Source organism: Siphateles boraxobius, unplaced genomic scaffold (genome assembly GCF_051911475.1).
Source record: "Siphateles boraxobius isolate OS27281-9 unplaced genomic scaffold, OSU_SipBor_1 46, whole genome shotgun sequence".
Taxonomy (NCBI): Eukaryota; Metazoa; Chordata; class Actinopteri; order Cypriniformes; family Leuciscidae; genus Siphateles; species Siphateles boraxobius.
In genome coordinates, this window is record NW_027509097.1 from 20,065,104 (window position 1) to 20,086,445 (window position 21,342).

The 21,342-nt window shown below is 48.2% G+C and overlaps 1 protein-coding gene across 2 annotated transcripts in view; it reads right to left on the reverse strand.

The window, feature by feature from the left end:
* LOC143710232 (1-phosphatidylinositol 4,5-bisphosphate phosphodiesterase delta-3-A-like) overlaps positions 1–21,342 on the reverse strand; it is an 83,813-nt gene that overhangs the window by 5,993 nt on the left and 56,478 nt on the right. For both annotated transcript variants that reach the window (XM_077201232.1, XM_077201233.1), the window contains one exon: positions 15,411–15,546. In XM_077201232.1, coding sequence (XP_077057347.1) covers positions 15,411–15,546 — 136 coding nt within the window. The remainder of the gene's footprint in view (positions 1–15,410; positions 15,547–21,342) is intronic.

Consider the following 21,342-nt stretch of genomic DNA (forward strand, 5'->3'; position numbering starts at 1 on the left):
GACGGCCATGCTTTCCCGGGCAGCCGCGAGCATCGGACTTGAGTGGAGGCCTCCACCCTGTCCTGAGCGCTCGCGGCTGGACGATTGGTTTTTGGGTAAGGCCGCCGACCCTCGTCCTCGGCAAACCCCAATACCTTTCTTCCCGGATGTGCATGATGAGATCTCGAAGTCCTGGAAGACCCCCCTGTCTTCTCGGGACCGCTCGCTGGTCTCATCCGCCTTTCCTCCCCTCGATGAGGCAGCTGCCCGTGGGTACACTGGGCTTCCCCCGGTTGAACGCTCTGTTGCCATGCAACTATGTCCTCAGAGTGCTTCTTCTCGGGGCGAGCCTAAGCACCCATCCAAAGCCTGTAGATTTTCGTCGACCCTGGTGGCGAAGTCTTACAGAGCGGCGGGACAGGCGGCTGCTTCACTGCATGCTATGGCCACTCTGCAGGTCTACCAGGCCCAGATGCTCAGAGACATGCACAAGGGTAGGACAAACCCAGGGCTCTTTGATGAGCTGCGCGCCGCGACCGACCTTGCTCTCCGGGCGACGAAGGTTACCGCGCGCTCCCTGGGTTTGGTGATGTCCACAGCTGTGGTCCAGGAGCGACATCTGTGGCTGAACCTGGCTGACATGCGGGACGCTGAGCGGACCCGTCTGCTTAACGCCCCCTTGTCCCAGGCCGGCCTCTTCGGCGGTGCAGTTGAAGACTTTGCCCAACAGTTTTCAACTGCCCAGAAACAGACCGAGGCCATCAAACACATTCTGCCCCGCCGGCCCGCTGCTGCCTCCACCTTGCCGGCCGGGCAGACGCCTCGACCTGTTTCCCGCCGAGGGCGCCCTCCTGCGGCTCCCGCCCCTCCCGCCCGGACCACGCAGCAGCCTCCACCCAGGGCCGGTCGCGGAGGAAGCCGTAAGAAGGCGCCACAGCCCTCTCCTGCCCCGCCCCCCGCTAAACGCCGGGCCAAGCGGCGCTCCTGAGACGGGCTGCTCAGGGATGATGATTGTTTCTCAGGAGGTGGTAGCAGGACCACTCCTTCCCCCGGTGGAGGGCCGGGGGAGAATCTTTTGTTCTCCACTCCCCGCTGCTCACCCACGGGTGGGCAGCACCCTAATGTGGTTAAAGACAGAAACAATCTCCTCTTCCCTGAGCTCACAGAGTTCTCGGGCGACACAGAGCGCCGCCCACAAGCCGTGCTCTCCTCGCCCCTCTCTGTCCCAGAGGCGGTTGACACGGCGTGCCGTCCACGGACCGCTTCGCCCCTGTCCCCCTCTGTCGCCAGACCCCTGGCAGAGCAGGCCCCCGCGGGACGACCAGCCTGGTCCTCCCCTGGCCCCCTCTGCCAGGGTGCGCTTGCTAACTGTGCCCCCTCTCCGGGCCGCTATGCCGTCCACATCTGGGCCAGTTACTCCGCTTCGCTGCCCCTCCGGGGGGACGCCTGTGGCTCGCATGATCCCGTTGGTTCAGTTCCTGGGAGCCTGGCTAGAGCTTCCCCGTCTGTCCCACTGGATCGCGCGTACCGTCAGGCTCGGCTATGCGATTCAGTTCGCACGGTCTCCTCCCCGCTTCAGGGGAGTCCGCTCCACTTTGGTCGGTGGCAATGCCCCTATCATGAGAGCAGAGATTGCCACCCTGCTGGCGAAGGGTGCAATCGAGACTGTCCCTCCAGCCGAGATGAGGTCCGGCTTCTACAGCCCCTACTTCATTGTCCCCAAGAAAACCGGTGGGTTACGGCCAATCCTGGACTTGCGCGTGCTGAACCGCTCCCTTCACCGGATGCCGTTCAAGATGCTCACCGCCAAACGCGTTTTCGAATGCATACGGCCCCAGGATTGGTTTGCAGCGATCGACCTGAAGGACGCCTACTTTCATGTCTCCATTCTTCCTCGACACAGACCGTTCCTCCGGTTTGCTTTCGAGGGGCAGGCATACCAGTACGCGGTTCTCCCTTTCGGGCTATTTCCAGTGTATTTCCACTGTAAGCCTCTCTGAGCGTGTGTCTTTCCCTTGGCAAGCCACCTTGCCACCCCTGGGGTTGAAATATTCCACCTGCGGCTGGACACCCCAGTGTTTTCCATATGCTTCCTTCGGGTCATATGTGTATTCTCTAAGTCCCCCCCCTCCGGGCTGGCATTAATTGCATACTTCCCCTAAGCTTGGGATATGCTTCCCAGTGTACCTTGGTATTCCTGTGTTATATGGAGTCCTTTGTCCAGGCTGACAGGGATCTCGATTTACGCAGGGCACTGGAAGACAGCTGAGAAGGTGGCGTGATTAGACTGGTAACCCCATTCGTCGTCATCCGACGTAACTCGGAGTGACAACGAAAGGGAACGTCTACGGTTACGTATGTAACCCTCGTTCCCTGAGTAGGGAACGGAGACGTTACGTCTGCCTGCCACTTTCCGCTGTACCGCGGGGATCGCCTGAGCTCAGTCTTGGCTCCTCAGCGAAGAAACATATCTGCTTGCTGCCGGCTTCCTCCTTTTATACCCACGAGGTGGGGCGGAGTTACGCCATGCAAATTCCGCAGACCCATGGCATTTCTTTGCCATTGGCTCGTTTTGTAATACTCGAAGTTGATAGGCTTTCTAAGCGAAACCCCATTCGTCGTCATCCGACGTAACGTCTCCGTTCCCTACTCAGGGAACGAGGGTTACATACGTAACCGTAGACGATACTCACTCTATATTTCTTCGCACCCTGTCAAAACTTATCAATTTACAAAATTAACGGAATGCATAGCTTATATAAAAAAACTGGATGACTAGTAATTTCCTACTACTTAACTCTGAAAAAACAGAGATTCTAATTATTGGACAAAAAACTTCCTCACGTAATAACCTAGAATACTATCTAACACTTGATGGCTGCTCTGTCAAATCTTCGTCGTCGGTTAGGAACCTGGGTGTGCTCTTTGATACCAATCTTTCATTTGAAAGTCACGTTTCTAGTATCTGTAAAACCGCATTCTTCCATCTTAAAAATATATCTAAATTACGTCATATGCTCTAAATGTGAAACAATTAGTTCATGCGTTCATGATATCAAGGCTAGATTATAGTGATGCTCGAATGGGTGGTTGTCCTGCACGCTTAATAAATAAACTACAGCTGGTCCGAAACGCAGCAGCTAGAGTTCTTACTAGAACCAGGAAGTATGACCATATTAGCCCGGTTCTATCAACATTGCATTGGCTCCGTATTAAACATCATATACATTTTAAAATATTGCTGATTACTTACAAAGCACTAAATGGTTTAGCTCCCCAGTACTTGAGTGAGCTCTTAACGCATTATAGTCCTTCACGTCTATTGCGATCTCAAAATTCTGGCCAGTTGATAATACCTAGAATATCAAAATCGACTGCTGGCGGTAGATCCTTTTCCTATTTACCAGCAAAACTCTGGAACAGTCTTACTAGCATTGTCCGGGAAGCAGACACACTCGCTAATATTAGTCTCTCTGTTTATCCCGAGGTTTACCGCAGTCCGCCGGATCCTTGCCGTATCCAGATCTGATGAAGGACCTACGACTGGACACGACGACAACGCAGTCCTGAAGTGACAACTAGTCTCTCCCCTGTGAAGGCCCCCTTCTCCATCCCTTTAACTCTGTACAGATAAAACATTGTCAAAATAATTTCGATTCACATGGCAATGCGGAAGCGATAAATAATTCTGTATTATACATTTTTAAGGCCAGACAAGTCATTTGTTGAGGTCAAGTTGTAAAGAAAGACTACACGCCTGCGCACATATATATTCAAACACGCATACCTATAGACTGAACACGTAATATGCATGTGCGCGCCGTCAGGTTTGCGTTTTTAAAGCTTGCGCAGAGATTAACTTTTTTTTTTTTTCACTGTTGTTGTGCGGATGAGCGGGCCAGAGCGTGTTAAGGGTTTTCTGTTGGAACGGTGTTGTGTAAGCGGCCCCCTAAGTTAATAACTAATGATCTTTTCAATGGAAGTGAATCAATAAAAACTAACTGTAGCTGGACAATAACTTTATTCCAGAGCTGCTGTAAAGCCAAAACAATCTCTGTTACTTTAATTTCCTGTTATCACTGTAAAGCTGTTTGAAAGAATCTATATTGTTAAAAGCGTTATATAAATGAAGGTGACTTTTGTGCGTACACAACGGTTATAAATGAGTTTCAGGTGTCATTTTCAGGTGTCCGGTCACTTTTGACCCCGAATACCACAAGTGTGACTCCCAAATAAGGACCACAAGAGGGACCATGATAGTTGTTGTCCAGGTGTTGTCCAGGGGGCGTATTACAGAAACGTTCTATCTTAAGGCTTAAGTTAAGATCTGACATGTTAAAGCTACAATATGTATTTTTTTAGCTGCTAGGGGTAGCTAACCTCTTACAATAACAGGCGTAGGTTGATGACGTATAAGCGGAATTATGGAATTTGTCATCATGCTGATGGATCTAATAATGTTTATGGATGAGTGAATACATTGATATTTTTAACATGACTGTGGTATGAAGCAGGTCGCGATTGCTAATGAGAGACAGACATCAGCACTACACACGAGTCAAGTTGATATAAAGGAATAAGGACATTTCATTCTACCAAAATACCAGCAAATGCTGAATTAATACTCACACAGGTCAATTTATTAGACGAATGAAACTTTTGAGGTAACGCAGCGCTGTTTCACTTGGTCTACACTATCACACCAAACTCCATTTGAGTGTGTTGAAAGTTATAATGTTATTCTATGTGTTAGTTTGTCTGTATGAGAATAGCAGATCAACATTAGAGTAATATACTGATCATATTCTAACATCTCATAATGTTGAGCTATATAACATTGATTAGTTGTATGTACATTTTCTCACCTGTCTAATAAAGTACATGCAAGAGTGGCTTCTCTGTAAAGTCGAAGTTTGTCACAGACATGGAGCTCTCGGCATCTCGAAAACGCCACTCTGATATTGATCCTCGTTTTAGTTCTCCTTTTGTTCCTTAGACTGTTTGCCATGGTCCATAAAGTTTGAACGAAACAACAACAGCATGAGCGTGCCGCTAGACGTAATACAGTTGTCCACTTCTGTCGCAATGGTTACTATGGCAGTACGTACTGAAACCAGGGATAACGCAGTTATTACGTCATTGACAGGCAACAAGTGAACATGGACGAGCCATTTTTTTTAAAATTGGAATTTCTCTGAAATTAAAAATCTTTGGGAACTTTGGGATATTGTAAGTATACAACTGCAGGAAATATATCACCCATTGCAAGTGATTTTTGGATATTTTATTATGAAAATCTTACATATTGTAGCTTTAATTTAGGATTTTTCACAAATTTGTATTACAGAAGCAAATCTTAACTTGATTTAGGATTCTTATACTATCTTACAAAATCTCATCTTATCTGTAGTTAGGAAATCTTTAACCGCTCCATCGTGTTCGGAAATCAACTCTAAGGTCTGTTACCAAGTGTTACGTGCTAGCGTTTTCTTCCCTCCCCTTTTTGTTTATTGGTTGCTGCGTTTCTTCCCTCTGCTGTTGGTTTCTTCCTGTTTTCCCGCTCTCTGCTATCCTACAGTTTTAGGTGCTGCTATTGGTCGGAGACAACCAATCATTGGCTGTGGTTCTGATATAAGGCACTCGGGAGGACGGACTAGGAGGAGCTTGGAGTGTTTGTTGGCTTGTGCTATTGTTGTTGCTGAGAAGAAGGGATGGGGAAATGAAGCCTCGTGAAGCAATGAGCCTTTCCCCTAACTGTTCCGGGAAAAGATTCAAAGCTTCGAGAGTGTCGAGAACAGCACCATCTGGTGCTTATTTAAAATAAAGCAGCCAGAAGCCTTTCTCTGTCAGATGAAGCAACCACAACACACTCCATAGTTTCAATGTTATGTGTACAAATAAAAAGCCTTACATGTTTGTGTTTGATTTGTTCATTATTAAATAAATTATTTTACCCATTAAAGTGTGACAATAAAATATAAAATGAGCATATTATTTATTAAGATCTAATGTAGGCCTACTCTCTCTCTCTCTACACACACACACACACATACACACACACACACACACACATATAGTGAATAAGGACATTGTGTGATAGGATCATCTGTTCATCTGACACTTGGCAGTGATAGTGCTTATGTAACTGTAGGAATGACAGAAAGGTGATAAAAATTAATTATTCTGTAATGCCAATGTATATAGATGGGGGTAGACATGTTTCTGCATTCTCCAGTATTCAAGTGGATCTTCAGCTCTTTGTATGTTTGTCTCTGTAAGGTATTTATTAGGAGTGTAAATATTAATCGATTCGTATCGACGCATCGATTATACAGCCGACGATTCGATGCATCGATGCGTCCGCAAGAGTATCGATTAATGTGTTTGTTTTGCCGCCTTTCTATTTTCAGCATCCGCTCATATGCGTACAAACGATTGTTGTTTTGAACTGGGCTAACGTTAGTTAGTCACCGAACTAAACTGCCAGTGTGAATGCACCCTTAGTCACTTAGTCGGCGAATTCCAAGCTAGCAGTTACTAACGTAAACAAACAGGCGCTGTACAAAAGGCTACTTCAACAGCTTACTTGAAAAGTCTAGGTTGCTTTCACACCAACTCGGAACGGAACGGGCACGGTTCGCATGAAAAAGCGCTAATTATGTAAACGCTGTCTGTCATGCGGACCCGGGTGCGCACTGGGGTACCAAACCCGAGACTGGAGGAGGTGTATGGCGTTATTTTTTAGTCAAAAGTTATGAGCGTGTAAGACATGCTCACGAGCAAATTATGTTCCCTTTCGTAGTCACTCCGAGTTACGTCGGATGACGACGAATGGGGGTTTCGCTTAGAACACCTATCGACTTCGAGTATTACAAAACGAGCCAATGGCGATGAAATGCCATGGGTCTGCGGAATTTGCATAGCGTATCTCCGCCCCACCGCGTGGGTATAAAGGAGGACGCCGGCAACATGCAGGTATGTTTTCGCTTCGGAGCCAAGAATATTTCTTCACTCCACAATCATCTCTGACTTCGCTCTATGAGACGAGCTTCTCTCTCCGGTGTTGGTGTGACGGCGATCTGCAGCGAGCTCACAGTGCCTGCTGATCTGTGCAGTGATCTGCCAGTGTGTGTGTGTCTCCCTGTACGCTTCAACATCGCGGAGTTTTTTTCTCCTCTCATAAAAGAGCTCGCACGCGGCACGTCTTTTTAAAGACGGCTCGCCCGTGCATTTCTGGTTGCAGCGGACTGGTATCGGACTCTGATGGGCACGAGCGCTGTCTAGTGTGTTTGGGCTTTGATCATGCTTGAACAGCGCTCGTGGATGACTCATGTTCTCTCTGGGAACGTGATCATCGCGTCATATATAGGTCGAGACTCGGTGAACTCGCAAGAGTGAGAGTCCCCTCATCCACTACCCGATCTTCGGCTGGTGGACAGGGTGACCTGAGGGTGTTGGTCTGGAACAAGGCGCCGACTCTGTGTCCACGCCCCAGCCCCCCCTCTTTAATGACGGTGCCCGCTAGCGAACTGATGATTCCACGAGTCTACCCTCGGGTGGCCCGTGTGTTTTCATTTGAAGCTACAGAGGATGATGCTGTGTCTGTAGCAGCATCACTAGGTGGGCTTGATTCTTCTGGAAATGACGACTCTTCACAGCTGCCACCCTTTGGTGTGCATACGGCTGTGCCTGAGTCTGATCCGGAGTGATGGCCATGCTTTCCCGGGACGATTGGTTTTTGGGTGAGGCCGCCGACGCGTCCACGGCAAACCCCAATATCTTTCCTCCCGGACGTGCATGATGAGTTCACGGGTCCTCTCGTTGGTCTCATCCGCCTTTCCTCCCCTCAGGGGCCGCTGCCCATGGGTACACTGGGGTTCCCCCGGTTGAACGCTCTGTTGCCATGCTACTGTGTCCTCAGAGTGCTTCCCGGCGCAATCCTAAGCACCCGTCCAAGCCTGTAGTTCTTTTCGTCACAGTAATCTGTGGCGAAATCCTATAGTGCCACAGGACAGGCAGCTGCCTCACTGCATCCCATGACCGTTCTGCTGGTCTACCTGACCCAGACGCTCATGGACATGCGGGAGGGCGGGACTGACCCGAGGCTCTTCAGTGAGCTGCGCGCCGCCACTGACCTTGCTCTCCGAGCGACGAAAGTGGCCGTACGCTCTCGGAGTCAGGTGATGTTCACCAGTTTGGGGCTGACCGGTCTGATGTGCAAGATGTCGGGCGGACCCGTCTGCTCGACACCCCCATCTCCCAGGTCGGCCTCTTCGGCGGTGCGGTTGAGTGCTTCTGCCCACAGTTCTCAACCGCCCGTGAGCAGATTGAGGTTATTCTGCCCGACGGCCCCGCCGTCCGCTCAGATCCCTCAGTCTGCCCACCGCCGAAGGCTCCCTCCCACGGTTCCAACCCCGCCCGTTCACCCGGGCCTGGCTCTGGAAGACCGTAGGGGGATGCCTCAGCCCTCTCCAGCCCCGCACCCCGCTAAACGCCGGGTTAAGCGGCACTTTTGAGATGGGCTGCTCAGAGATGAGACTCAGTTCTTTCCAGGAGTTGGTAGCAGGGCCACTCCTTTCCCCGGTGGAGGGCTGGGGAAGAATCCTTATTCAGGAAGAACTGACTCTCTCCTCTCTGAGCATACAGAGTTCTCGGACGACACAGAGCACCGCCCACAAGCCGTGCTCTCCTCTTCCCCCTCTGCCCCAGAGGTGGTTGACACGGCGTGCCGTCCACGGACCGTTTCGCCCCTGTCCCCCTCTGTCGCCAGACCCCTGACAGAGCAGGCCCCCGTGGAATGCTGGTCCTTCCCTGGCCTCCTCTGTCAGGGTGCGGTTATGACCTTGCCCCCACACCGGGCCGCTATGCCGCCCTCGTCTGGGCTGGTCATTTCCGCTTCGCTGCACCACCGGGGGGACGTCTGTGGTTCTTCACTCCGCTGGCACAGTTGGGAGCCTGCACTAGAGCTCCCTATCTGTTCCGCTGGGTCGTGCGAACCATCGGCTCGGCTATGCGATTCAGTTCGCACGGTCTCCTCCCGGCTTCACGGGAGTCCGCTCCACTTTCGTCGGTGGCTATGCCCCTATCATGAGAGCGGAGGTTGCTCCCTACTGGCGAAGGGTGCGATTGAGACTGTCCCTCCAGCCGAGATGAGGTCCGGGTTAACAGTCCCTACCTCATTGTCCCGGAGAAGTCTGGTGGGTTACGGCCAATCCTGGACCTATGCATCTGAACCGCTCCCTTCTCAGGCTGCCGTTCAAGATGCTCCTGGCCAAACGCATTTCTGGATGTGTGCGGCCACAGGATTGGTTTGCAGCGATCGACCTGAAGGACGCCTACTCTTATGTCTCCGTTCTCCTTCGACTCAGACCGTACCTACGTTCTGCTGTCAGGGCGCGCGCATGTCAGTACGCTGTTCTCCCATTCGGGCTAGCCCTGTCTCCTCGCGCCTTCACAAGGTTGTTGAGGCAGCCCTTGTTCCTCCATGGGAACACGGGGTTCGCATCCTGAACTATCTCGGTGACTGGCTGTCGTAAGCTCACTCCTGAGACCAGGTTTGTGAATACAGGGACCCAGTGCTCCGGCACCTAGCTCGTCTGGGCCTTCGGGTCACCTGGGAAAGGAGTAAACTTTGCCCCGTGCAGGGGAGCTCTTTTCTCGGCATGGACTTGGTCGCCTTCTCCACTCAGCCATTAAACAAGAGTGCGGTCCCACTGAAATTGTTTCAGAGGCTCCTGGGGCATATGGCATCTGCAGCTGCGGCAACGCCGCTCGGATTGCTTCATATGAGACCGCTTCAGCTGTGGCTTCGCGATCGAGTCCCGAGGTGGGCATGGCATCATGGCACGCTCCGAGTTACAGTAACTCCGACCTGTCATCAGACCTTCACCCCGTGGTGGAACCTCAGTTTCTACGGGCCGGTGTTCCCCTTGAACGAGTTTCCAGGCATGTTGTTATCTCCACAGATGCCTCTTCCACGGGCTGAGGCGCCATGTGCAACGGACATGCTGCCGCGGGCTCCTGGACAGGACCCCAGCGCCTTCTGCTTGTCAATTGCCTCGAGTTGCTGGCAGTACGCCTTGCCCTGCACCGTTTCCTCACGTTGCTCAGGGGTCAACACGTACTAGTCCGTTCAGACAATACCGTGACTGTAGCGTACATCAACCGTCAGGGTGGTCTACGCTCCCGCCGTATGTCGCAACTCGCACGCCACCTCCTCTTATGGAGTCAGAAGCACCTGAGGTCCCTTCGTGCTATCTACATTCCGGGAGATCGGAACTTTGCAGCCGACGAGCTGTCACGGTTTCGGCCCATCTCCGGCGAATGGAGACTCCATCCCCAGTCGGTTCAGCTGATTTGGGACCAGTTCGGGGACGCACAGATAGATCTGTTTGCCTCTCACGACTCGACCCATTGCGCCCTGTTCTATTCCCTGACTGAGGGCTCTCTCGGCACGGATGCACTGGCGCACAGCTCGCACAGACCTTGTGCAAGATCAAGGAGGACGAGGAGCAGCTCATTCTGGTTGCGCCGTATTGGCCCACCCGGACCTGGTTCTCCGAACTGGTACTCCTCGCGACAGCACCTCCTTGGCCAATTCCTCTGAGGAAGGATCTCCTTTCTCAGAGACGGGGCACCCTTTGGCACCCTCGACCCGATCTCTGGAGGCTCCACGTGTGGCTCCTGGACGGGACGAGGCAGGTTTGAGTACCCTGCCACCAGCGGTGGCGGCTACCATCACTTCCGCTAGAGCATCGTACACGAGACATGTCTATGCGTTGAAGTGGAACCTCTTCGTCAACTGGTGCTCTTCTCGTCGAGAAGACCCCAGGAGATGCTCGATCTCTGTCGTGCTTTCCTTCCTGCAAGATGGGTTGGAGCGAAGGCTGCCTCCCTCCACCCTGAAGGTGTATGTGGCCGCTATCGCCGCATATCACGAAGCAGTTCAAGGTAAGTCTCTGGGGAAGCACGACCTGATCGTCAGGTTCCTGAGAGGAGCGAGGAGACTGAATCCTCCTCGCCCTCCTCTCGTTCCCTCTTGGGACCTCTCAGTGGTCTTAAATGCCCTGCAGAGGGCTCCCTTTGAGCCTCTGCAACCAGTTGAGCTTAAGTTCCTGTCTATGAAGACAGCGCTCCTGGTTGCATTGGCCTCCATCAAGAGGGTAGGGGACCTGCACGCATTCTCCGTTGACGAAGCGTGCCTGGAATTCGGGCCCGGTCACTCTCACGTGATCCTGAGACCCCGGCCTGGATATGTGCCCAAGGTTCCCACCACTCCCTTCCGGGACCAGGTGGTGGACCTGCAAGCGCTGCCCCGGGAGGAGGCAGACCCAGCCTTGGCACTGCTCTGTCCAGTACGCGCTCTCCGCGCTTACGTAGACAGAACGCAGTGTTTCAGGACCTCAGACCAGCTCTTTGTCTGTTATGGTGGGAGACTGAAGGGAAAGGCTCTCTCAAAGCAGAGGTTGTCTCACTGGATAGTGGAAGCCATTGCTTTGGCTTACCAACAGCAAGGCCGACCGTGCCCCCTTGGTGTGACAGCCCACTCCACTCGGAGTGTGGCTTCCTCTTGGGCTCTAGCACATGGCGCCTCGCTGGCAGACATTTGTAGAGCTGCAGGCTGGGCGACACCCAACACATTCGCCAGATTCTATAATCTCCGAGTGGAGCCTGTGTCCTCTCGTGCTGGACCCGCTCAGGTGTCTTCGCTTGCTCGCCATTCCACTCCACTGGATACGTGCGATTATTCCTCTGGTGAGCCTTCCTCTTTGAAGCCCTGAGTTCCTCCTGCACTGTTGATGCTGGCGCCAGTGTCTATTGCCTGGGCGTCGGCTAGGTGCCTCCGTGTGCATGGTTCCTCCCTGAGTAACCCCCACATGTGTATTTCCACTGTAAGCCTCCTTGAGCATGTGTCTTTCCCTTGGCAAGCCATCTTGCCCTCCTGGAGTTGAAAGTTGCCACCCCTCGGGCTGGTCACTCCAGTGTTCCTCCATATGTAGCCCTCCGGCCATATGTGTATCTCAAGTCCTCCCTACGGGTAGGCATGCTGCGGCATATCTCCTCTGAGATATGCTTCCCAGTGTACCTTGGTATTCCTGTGTTAAGTAGGACTCCTTCGTCTGTGCCAGTATCAAGACAGGGGGATCAGACTTTCGCAGGGCACTGGAAGACAGCTGTGAAGGTGGCGTGATTTCACGGGGACCCCCATTCGTCGTCATCCGACGTAACTCGGAGTGACTACGAAAGGGAACGTCTCGGTTACGTATGTAACCCTCGTTCCCTGAGTAGGGAACGGAGACGTTACGTCTCCCTGCCACTTCCGCTGTACCGCTGGGCAGACGCCTGAGTTCAGTCTCGGCTCCTCAGCGAAGACATACCTGCATGTTGCCGGCGTCCTCCTTTATACCCACGCGGTGGGCTGGAGATACGCTATGCAAATTCCGCAGACCCATGGCATTTCATCGCCATTGGCTCGTTTTGTAATACTCGAAGTCGATAGGTGTTCTAAGCGAAACCCCCATTCGTCGTCATCCGACGTAACGTCTCCGTTCCCTACTCAGGGAATGAGGGTTACATACGTAACCGAGACGTTATTTCACATGCCCAAAAATGAACCTGCGCTTAGGTTCGGTTGCACTCGTACCGTGCCGCGGCTCGCGTGAATGTGAAAGCATCACGGACTCGGGTGCGCACTTGTTCAGGAAGTAAGTGACCAGCGCATGCTTTTTAGCTGATTATGATGTATTTAGTTAAATATGACACATGTAAGGGATGATAGTGTTGATAATTTACCTTGGATAAAAGCGAGAGTGAGTCTGCAGTGTATTCGTACACACATAGCGCGTGGACTCAGGGCAACACATTAATGGAAATCCACTGTCTCCTGCGTTTGCAATCAGCAAAAAGCCAGATGCGAAACACAGTAAACCGGTATTGTTCACTCAGTTGTGCATACTAGCAACAAATAAAAAATAAAAATAAAACAATAGATTGACCCGCGTTCTGTTTTCTATCATGCACGTTTGCGATGAGGTAAGATGCACGGAACGCAACGCACCAGGATTCGATAGAATCAAGTTTTGAACTGTATGCAGTAACTGCTATATTTGCTGTTCTATTTGCAGTGCATTGAGGACAACATACACATTATGTGAATAGAATACTGTTCCTGTATTCTCTATAAAAGGCAAATTATAAACATTTTTGTTGATTTATTTGAAACTTAACAGATATCATGTAAAAATATCGATTATTGAATCGTATCGAATCGAATCGTATCGCGGGGAATTCTGAAGTATCGAAAATAATCGAATCCAATAATCGTCGGCTTAAGAAATCGGTATCGTATCGAATCGTCATGTAGGCTCCGATTTACACCCCTAGTATTTATCCACTTATAGGATCGCATCAGAAGTGTCATTTGAGCTTGTGTGCGCTGGTCTACTGCACTGTCCAACAGAAGACAAAGGTTTCCACCTCAGAAGTGTGAGGATACATTATTTTTTTTTTGGGAGTGACTACATACTATACAATACAATGATAAAAAATAAAATAATAATAAATAAATAAATATTTATTTTTTCTTCTTCTTTTTTAGAAATGCATTCATTGGAAGCCATAAACTCAAAATATTCCCAGTTAGGGGAAGTCTTCCTTTTTTTGGCTGTTGCCATTGCTGTAAATACAAACCCTTCACCAAACACCTAAATACCAACACCAAATTACCTAAAAAGAAAAACACCAAAAGTGCAACGATCTTACAAAAACAAAATTACACAACAATAACAAAAAAATAATAAGTAGTTTTGGTTATTTAAATGTAATGTATTGATAAACTTTAAAAGTACAGCACTCTAGTCTCCTCACAAACCCAACAACCAGACTGAGCCAACAAGGACCTTCGAGCCTTCTGACACCCAAAGCGAAACGCGCACGTGATTGGACAGAAAGTGAGGCTTCGTTTGTCATCTATCACGTGACCTCTGGGAAACCAATACACACCCCAAACACTGGGCTTCAATAGAAATTGCTTCGCTTTCGCAAAACGCACATCGAAGCTTCAGTGTCATACGTAACATCACTACTGAGAAGTACTGACTTTGTGGTGGTTCGCTTGCTTGTTTTCCTAGTAGGAGTGTGTTTGCTCACTGAGGATTGTCTTACCTGATCTCAAACTACGCCAGCCCGGAGAGAAGAGAAAATGGAAGTACGTCACGTGACCTACATTGTACATACATGTAGAAGTACCATTGTTAGACACACTAGGGAAGGAGCGTGTGCAACTATATGTAACTTTTGTTTGGTTAGTTATTGAAGTTTTAGTTATTTTCTGTTTTGTTTTCAGTGAGTTTAGAGAGTAGGGATTAGTAATTGAGTGTTTTGGTTTTGTTATTTTGTTTGTTTAGCACCGCTCATTTTCTTTCTCTCTGTGGCTTATCTTTAATATCATTTTATTATTATTATTATTTTTCCTAAGTTGTATATAGCTGTAAATAAGTTGATTTGTTTGTTTCCAATTATTCATTGTGTGTATTGATAATAAAGCGAACCACCTGTTTGCAGTAACTTGCTGTCATTGATTAATTCGCCCACAATACTCCCCAGAGATCAAAACTGTAGGAAAGTGTTTAAATTTTATTATGTACGTCTTCCTTATATCTCTAACCATCCGGAGACGTAACACCAAGCAACCAACAACGCGCAAACAGCTGCTTTGAAGTAAGTGCTAGAGAATGGAGAAACTAAATCGGTGTGCTTCAAATTAAGTGCAGCCAAAAGAGAAGTTTTGATAAGCTTTGTAGAAAAGGCAAAGCCTATTAGTATATTTCATGGGAGTCATCATCTTGTATCATTAATAAATGTGACTTCATTCTCAGACAGAGCTATTGTTATGTGATTTTTAGAGTTGGCTTTCAAATAAATTTGAAGTTAGGACACTAAAGTTAAGATGCTTTTTTGGATTTTTTTGTGGGGTTAGGATGCTTCTGTATTACCTTTTTCCTATCTGTAGTTAAAATAAGATTATGCACTTAAGAAATGTAATTTTGTTATAGATTTTGTTCTAAATGGGGTTCTAACTGAAATTGCCATGGTTGCCAAACACATAAGATAGGATTCTAAAGTTAGATCTTTCCGTAATATGCCACCTGCCTCTAAATTCCCCAGATCTCAAACCAATTGAGCATCTGTGGAATGTGCTGGACCAACAAGTTCGATCCACGGCGACTCCACCTCGCAACCTACAGGACCTGAAGGATCTGCTTCTAACATGGTACCAGATACCACAGGACACATTCAGGGGTCTTGTTGAGTCCATGCCTTAGCGGGTCGGCGCCGTTTTGGCAGCACACAGAGGACCAACAGTATGTTAGGCAATAAAGTTTTGGCTCATTGGTGTATAATTAATAAATGTCAAAAAAATTCTAAAGTACCATTATTGTCAATGCGGTGCGTCTTCTTTGTGTTGTTGTCTATGGGAGCCCCATAAGTCTGCACCCATACAAGAGGGTCCACGATGGAACTGAGCTTCTCTTTGTCAGGTTTAGGCAGCTGCTGGGCTGAAATCACCTGAAACAAGACAAATATATGATTATGTTTTTAAAAAAGAAGAGGAAACCAGGAACCCTCCTTAAAAAAAATTGGCATAGAGCCGGTCTAGCTGGTGAACCAGCATATTCTGTTCTCAAGCAAAACAGAGCTGGTGAAGCTCGTTCACCAGCATGGTCTTGCAGAGTTGAGTGTGAGTAGGCCAGCATTCTGTATGCAAGCAGTGTTTTGGGGACAAACATTGTTTTTTCTTGCATATATCTATATTTAATACATTAATGATGTAAAGGAAAAACAATTTAAGGTTAAAACATATGATTTAATGAATGTGTAATAAGTTATAATATTATTATAACTTCGTAATTTCTTTTGCTCCCTCTCCTGAAAGTAGAACTGAAATCTTTAATGACTACATTATTAATCAATCACTAGTAAACTGGTAAAACGTTTCAAAGCATTAATGGTCTCCTGTTTCAAAGGATCAAATCTTCAAACTTCAAATCAGTTAAAATGAACTTGTGTACATTGCATATAAAAACATTTAAAGAATAAAAGCCTAAAAAAAGCATAATCATTAGCAGTTTGTTCAATAGCTGTAATGATGTGGCTGAAGCTAGTGATGGCAATTTCAAAACACTGCTTCATGAAGCTTCGAAGCCTTTACGAATCTTTTGTTCCAAATCAATGGTTCGGAGCGTGTATCAAACTGCTAGAGTCACGTGATTTCAGTAAATGAGGCTTCATTATGTCATAACTGTTTCAAAACACCAATTTCAATGGTTCACCACTGGGAGTGATGATCTCTGTCAACCCAGAGAGAGTCACTGAGAACCAATGAACAAGTGTCTGTGGGTTTTACCAATATCTCTGATCAGTTTTATACATTTGTAGACATTATTATAATTAGTATAATTAGTATAATTAAAATGAGGTAGTTAATAGTCTTATTGGCCTGTTTAGCTGAGCCATTCATAGGACAAACAAAACAAACCCTGACAATTGATAAAAGATCTTATTAGATGATTAGATAATTGCATTTGAAAGATTTTACTTTCAGTAAAAAATTTGCAATAGATTGTAAAAGGTGGCCTGGGTTTTTGTTGCATTTACACTGTTCTGACCACTAGGGGTCACCGTGGAGACGGGTGTCGGATTGTTTCGAAGCCTCTGCACAATATGGCACATTTGATTCAACTGTTTCACGAAGCCTCGATCTGCCCACCACTAGCTGAAGCAGGATCGCATGTGCAGCAGTGTTTATTAAATAAACTCAAACTTAACAAATGCAGAAACAGACTCAGGCATAGGACAATCAACATACAACATTAAGAACTCACAAAGACTGAACTAGACACGGGGCTTAAATACACAGGCAAACAAGCTAAACAATATAAAAAGGGGAGTGGTTAATCAGAGACAACTGGGAAGACTAATAGACATTAATCATAACGGGGAACTGCTAAACATGGGACATGACACGGGAATCACAACAATCGCAGGGGTTATGAGAAGAGCGCTTTCAATGGGACAGTTAATAAAAACTTGATAATGAAAGTTTAAAACTGAAAGTTGCTGTTTTTAAAGACTTTTTCAAAGTGCATATAGTAAAATGTATGTCAGTGCAGCCAGGAGCATGACATGTTGTTGAAATGAGCATGCACTTTCAACAATTGCTGAAAGAGAATTTATTCAACCAAAGTCAATGGCCAAGTGCTCAACTAAATGGAATACTAATCACCATAATGGTGATTAAATAACACCTTTAAACAGACAACAACAACCTTTGTACATGTATCATATGAAATAAATGAAGCCAAACTGGTTTGTAATAAGTGAATATGGTAATGCTGTGTAGGAAACTCAGAAGCGAAGACCAGGAGACTTGGTTGTATCTTCAGCAGGATTCTTTATTGAAAACACGAGCTGTCAGTAGCTGCAGTCGTCAAGTCTAAACTCAATAGCTAAAACACAGTGTTTTATACCTTTCAAGGGGGAGGGATTTACATAAAGATGGAGATCAGCATGACAAGTGTAACTCAGAGCCTCTGAAACAAAGCAGGTAAATAAAAGCCTGTTCTCTGAGATTCCTCAGACCTGCATTATCATAGAGAAACAAAGCAGGTAAATAAAAGCCTGTTCCCGGAGATTCCTCAGACCTGCATTATCATAGAGAAACAAAGCCCAGCTGTTCTTGAGAAGTAACAAAAGGTTATTGTCATCATCTATGCCTCCAAATGGTAAACACTTGTGTGAATTTTCTCAGTTAAAATACTGTTGAACCTAAATTAGACATTTAATAAATTTGTAATACAACAGTGTTTGGTGTTCCTCTGGTGAGATATTGATTTTATTTCCAGTTGATTTCATTTAAGGCTGTGTGGCTGTAAGTCAGTTGTAGTTGTTGTGTTTCTGCTCATCTCTTCTAGCCTGGCAAGCCAGACCTACATCATGATGTTAGGTCTGGGAACTCACAATTGGCATACCTCAATCCGAGGGGCGGGTTAAACAGTTGTTTTTCAAATTCCCTCTGCACGCAATAGGACAGCGCTACTACCAACTAGAGCAACGAACACCTGTGGCTGAGTGAGTCCCATGCGTTTTTCCACCAGTGGAGCTAGTTGATAGGCCTATATTAAACTTTTGCCGTATCCGGTCGTCAAAACTCCGAAAGTCATCCAGAGTCGCGGCCAAAGCCGATTCGATAGACCGCTGTTCGCCAGCAGCATCTTCTTTGTTTTCAAGTAGCAGGGAAATCACCTATGGAAATCACGCGGAACCGTCACAACTCTGTCGTCATTATGTTATGCCCGCCCACCAACTCTATACACGATGTGATTGGCCTGACCAGAGTTTGGTTTTTCCAGCTCGAATGCCAACGGAGAGTTGCTAGACCACACTTTGCTGCAAAATAATTTTTGCTGCCGCTAGGGTGCGTCTAGATTTCTAGGCTACATCTCTTCCCCTTTTAACCTGTTCTTGTTGTTCCTCTTATCTTCAGTGATTCTGCTTGTTAACTGCAGGTGTCATCACCAATGTTCTATCATCACTTGTAGAATGAATCAACTTTATTTCACGAACTGCAACATTGCATCAGTGCAGAGGCGATTTCTTTAAGACTGTCCCGCTGGCTCACGAGAAGCATCAGGCTCGGCTATGCGATTCAGTTCGCACGGTCTCCTTCCCGCTTCTGGTGAATCCGCTATACCATGGTGGGTGGCAATGCCCCTGTCATCCGTGCGGCGAAGAGTGAAGGGTGCGATCCAGACCATCCCTCCAGCCGAAATGAAGTCCGGTTTCTACAGCCCCTACTTCATTGTGCCCAAGAAAACCGTCCAATCCTGGACCTGCACATCTTGAACCGAACCCTTCAGGCTTCCATTCAAGATGTTGACAGCAAAACGCATTTTCAAATGTGTTCTTCCGTTGCGTTGGTTTGCAACGATCGACCTGAAGGACGCGTACTTTCATGTCTTTCTTCCTCGGACACAGACCGCTTCTACGGTTTGCTTTCGAGGGGCAGGTATACCAGTACACGGTTCTCCCATTCAGGTTAGCCCTTTCCTTTCGCGTCTTTACGAAAGTCGTCGAGGCAGCCCTTGTGCCACTCTGGCAACACAGGGTTCGCATCCTGAACTATCTCGACGACTGGCTGATTTTAGCTCACTCTCGAGACTAGGTTTGCTAACACAGGGAAATGGTGCTCCGGCACCTCGCCCATTTGGGATCTTTGGGTCAACTGGAAAAAGAGTAAAGTCTGCCCCGTGCAGGGATCTCTTTTCTCGGTATGGGAATCGACATGATCGCCATATGCGCGCAGCTTACGAGTGAGCGCGCGCAGTCACTGCTGACTTGCCTCAGACAAATCGAGGGTAAGAGTGTGGTTCCACTGAAGTTATTTCAGAGGCTCCTGTGGCATATGGCATCCGCAGCAGCTGCCACGCCACTCGGACTGCTTCAAATGAGACTGTTTCAGCACTGGCTTCGCGATTGATTCCAGAGATGGGCATGGTAACCAGGCACGCTCCGAGTACCAGTTACTCTGGCCTACCATCAGACCTTCACCCCGTGGTCGAACCTCTGCTTTCTACGGACCGGAGTGCCCTTAGAATGAGTGTACAGGCATGTTACTGACATTATGGACATGCTGCCGTTGACTCCTGGACAGGACCCCAGCACCTTTGGCATGTCAATTGCCACGAGTTGCTGGCATTACGTTTGGCTCTACACCGTTTTCGAACGTTACTCAAGGACCAACACGTACCTGTCCGTTCAGACAGCACGGCGACAGTAGCGTACATCAACCAACAAGGTGGTCTGTTGGTCTGTGCTCCCGCTGTATGTCGCAACTTGCCCACCATCTACTCTTATGGAGTCAGAAGCATCTGAGGTCACTTCGAGCCATTTACATTCCGGGAGAGCTGAATCGTGCAGCCGACGAACTCTCACGATTTTGCCACATCCCGGGGAATGGAGACTCCAACCCCAGTCTGTTCAGCTGATTTGGGAACACTTCGGTGACACACAGGTAGATCTGTTTGCCTACCCAGATAGATCCTGTGCAAGATCAGGGAGGATGAGGAGCAGGTCCCTTTGGTTATGCCTCATTGGCCCACCCGGACTTGGTTCTCCGAACTGGTGCTCCTCGCGACAGCCCCTCCCTGGCCAATCACTCAATGACCTCCTTTCTCAGAGACGGGGCACCCTCTGGCACCCACGACGACTAAATCCTCCTTGCTCTCCTCTTATACCCTCTTTGGATCTCGCAGTGGTCTTATCTGCCCTGCAGAGAGCTCCCTTTGAGCCATTGCGATCAGTGGAGCTTAGGTTCCTGTCTATGAAGACAGCGCTCCTGGTCGCTTTGGCGTCCATCAAGAGGGTAGGGGACCTGAAGGCATTTTTGGTTGACAAAGCGTGCCTGGAATTCGGGCCGGCTAACTCTCACGTGATCATGAGACCCCAGCCAGGATACGTGCCCAAGGTTCCCACCACTCCTTTCAGGGATCAGGGGGTGAGCCTGCAAGTGCTGCCCTCAGAGGAGGCAAACCCAGCCTTGCCACTGCTCTGTCCAGTACGCACCCTCCGTGCTTATGTAGACAGAACACAGTGTTTCAGGACCTCAGACCAGCTCTTTGTCTGTTTTGGTGGGAAGCTGAAGGGAAAGGCTCTCTCCAAGCAAAGGTTGTCTCACTGGATAGTGGACGCCATTGTCAAGTCAAGTCACCTTCATATAGCGCTTTTAACAATATGGACTGTTTCAAAGCAGCTTTACAGTGATAATAGGAAATTAAAGTAACAGAGATTGTTTTGGCTTTACAGCAGCTCTAGAATAAGGTTATTGTCCAGCTAAAGTTAGTTTTGATTGACTCACTTCTGTCACAACGATCATTAGTTATTAACTTAGGGGCCGCTAACACGACACCATTCTAACAGAAAACCTTTAATGCGATCCGGCCACTCATTTGATAAACCTGTGATTGGTGGCTCTGAGAATTTGGTATCGCTTCCACGTAGCCACGTGAATTGGAATTTTTCCAGAAAACGTTTTATCAGCACAGAGGCAAAGGGAAGAAGGCCTTCACAAGTGAGAGACTAGTTGACACTTCAGGACTGCGTTGTCGTCGTGTCCAGACGCAGGTCCTTCATCAGATCCAGATATGGCCTGGATCCGGCGGACTGCAGAAAACCTCGGGATAAACACAGAGAGAAATATTAGCGTACACGCCATCCTTCTTATGATGTACCAAGTACATAAGTATTTATGGGAAGTGTTCCCGGTTCCGGCTGATCTAAACTATGCAGCCTAACATTGAATTATAG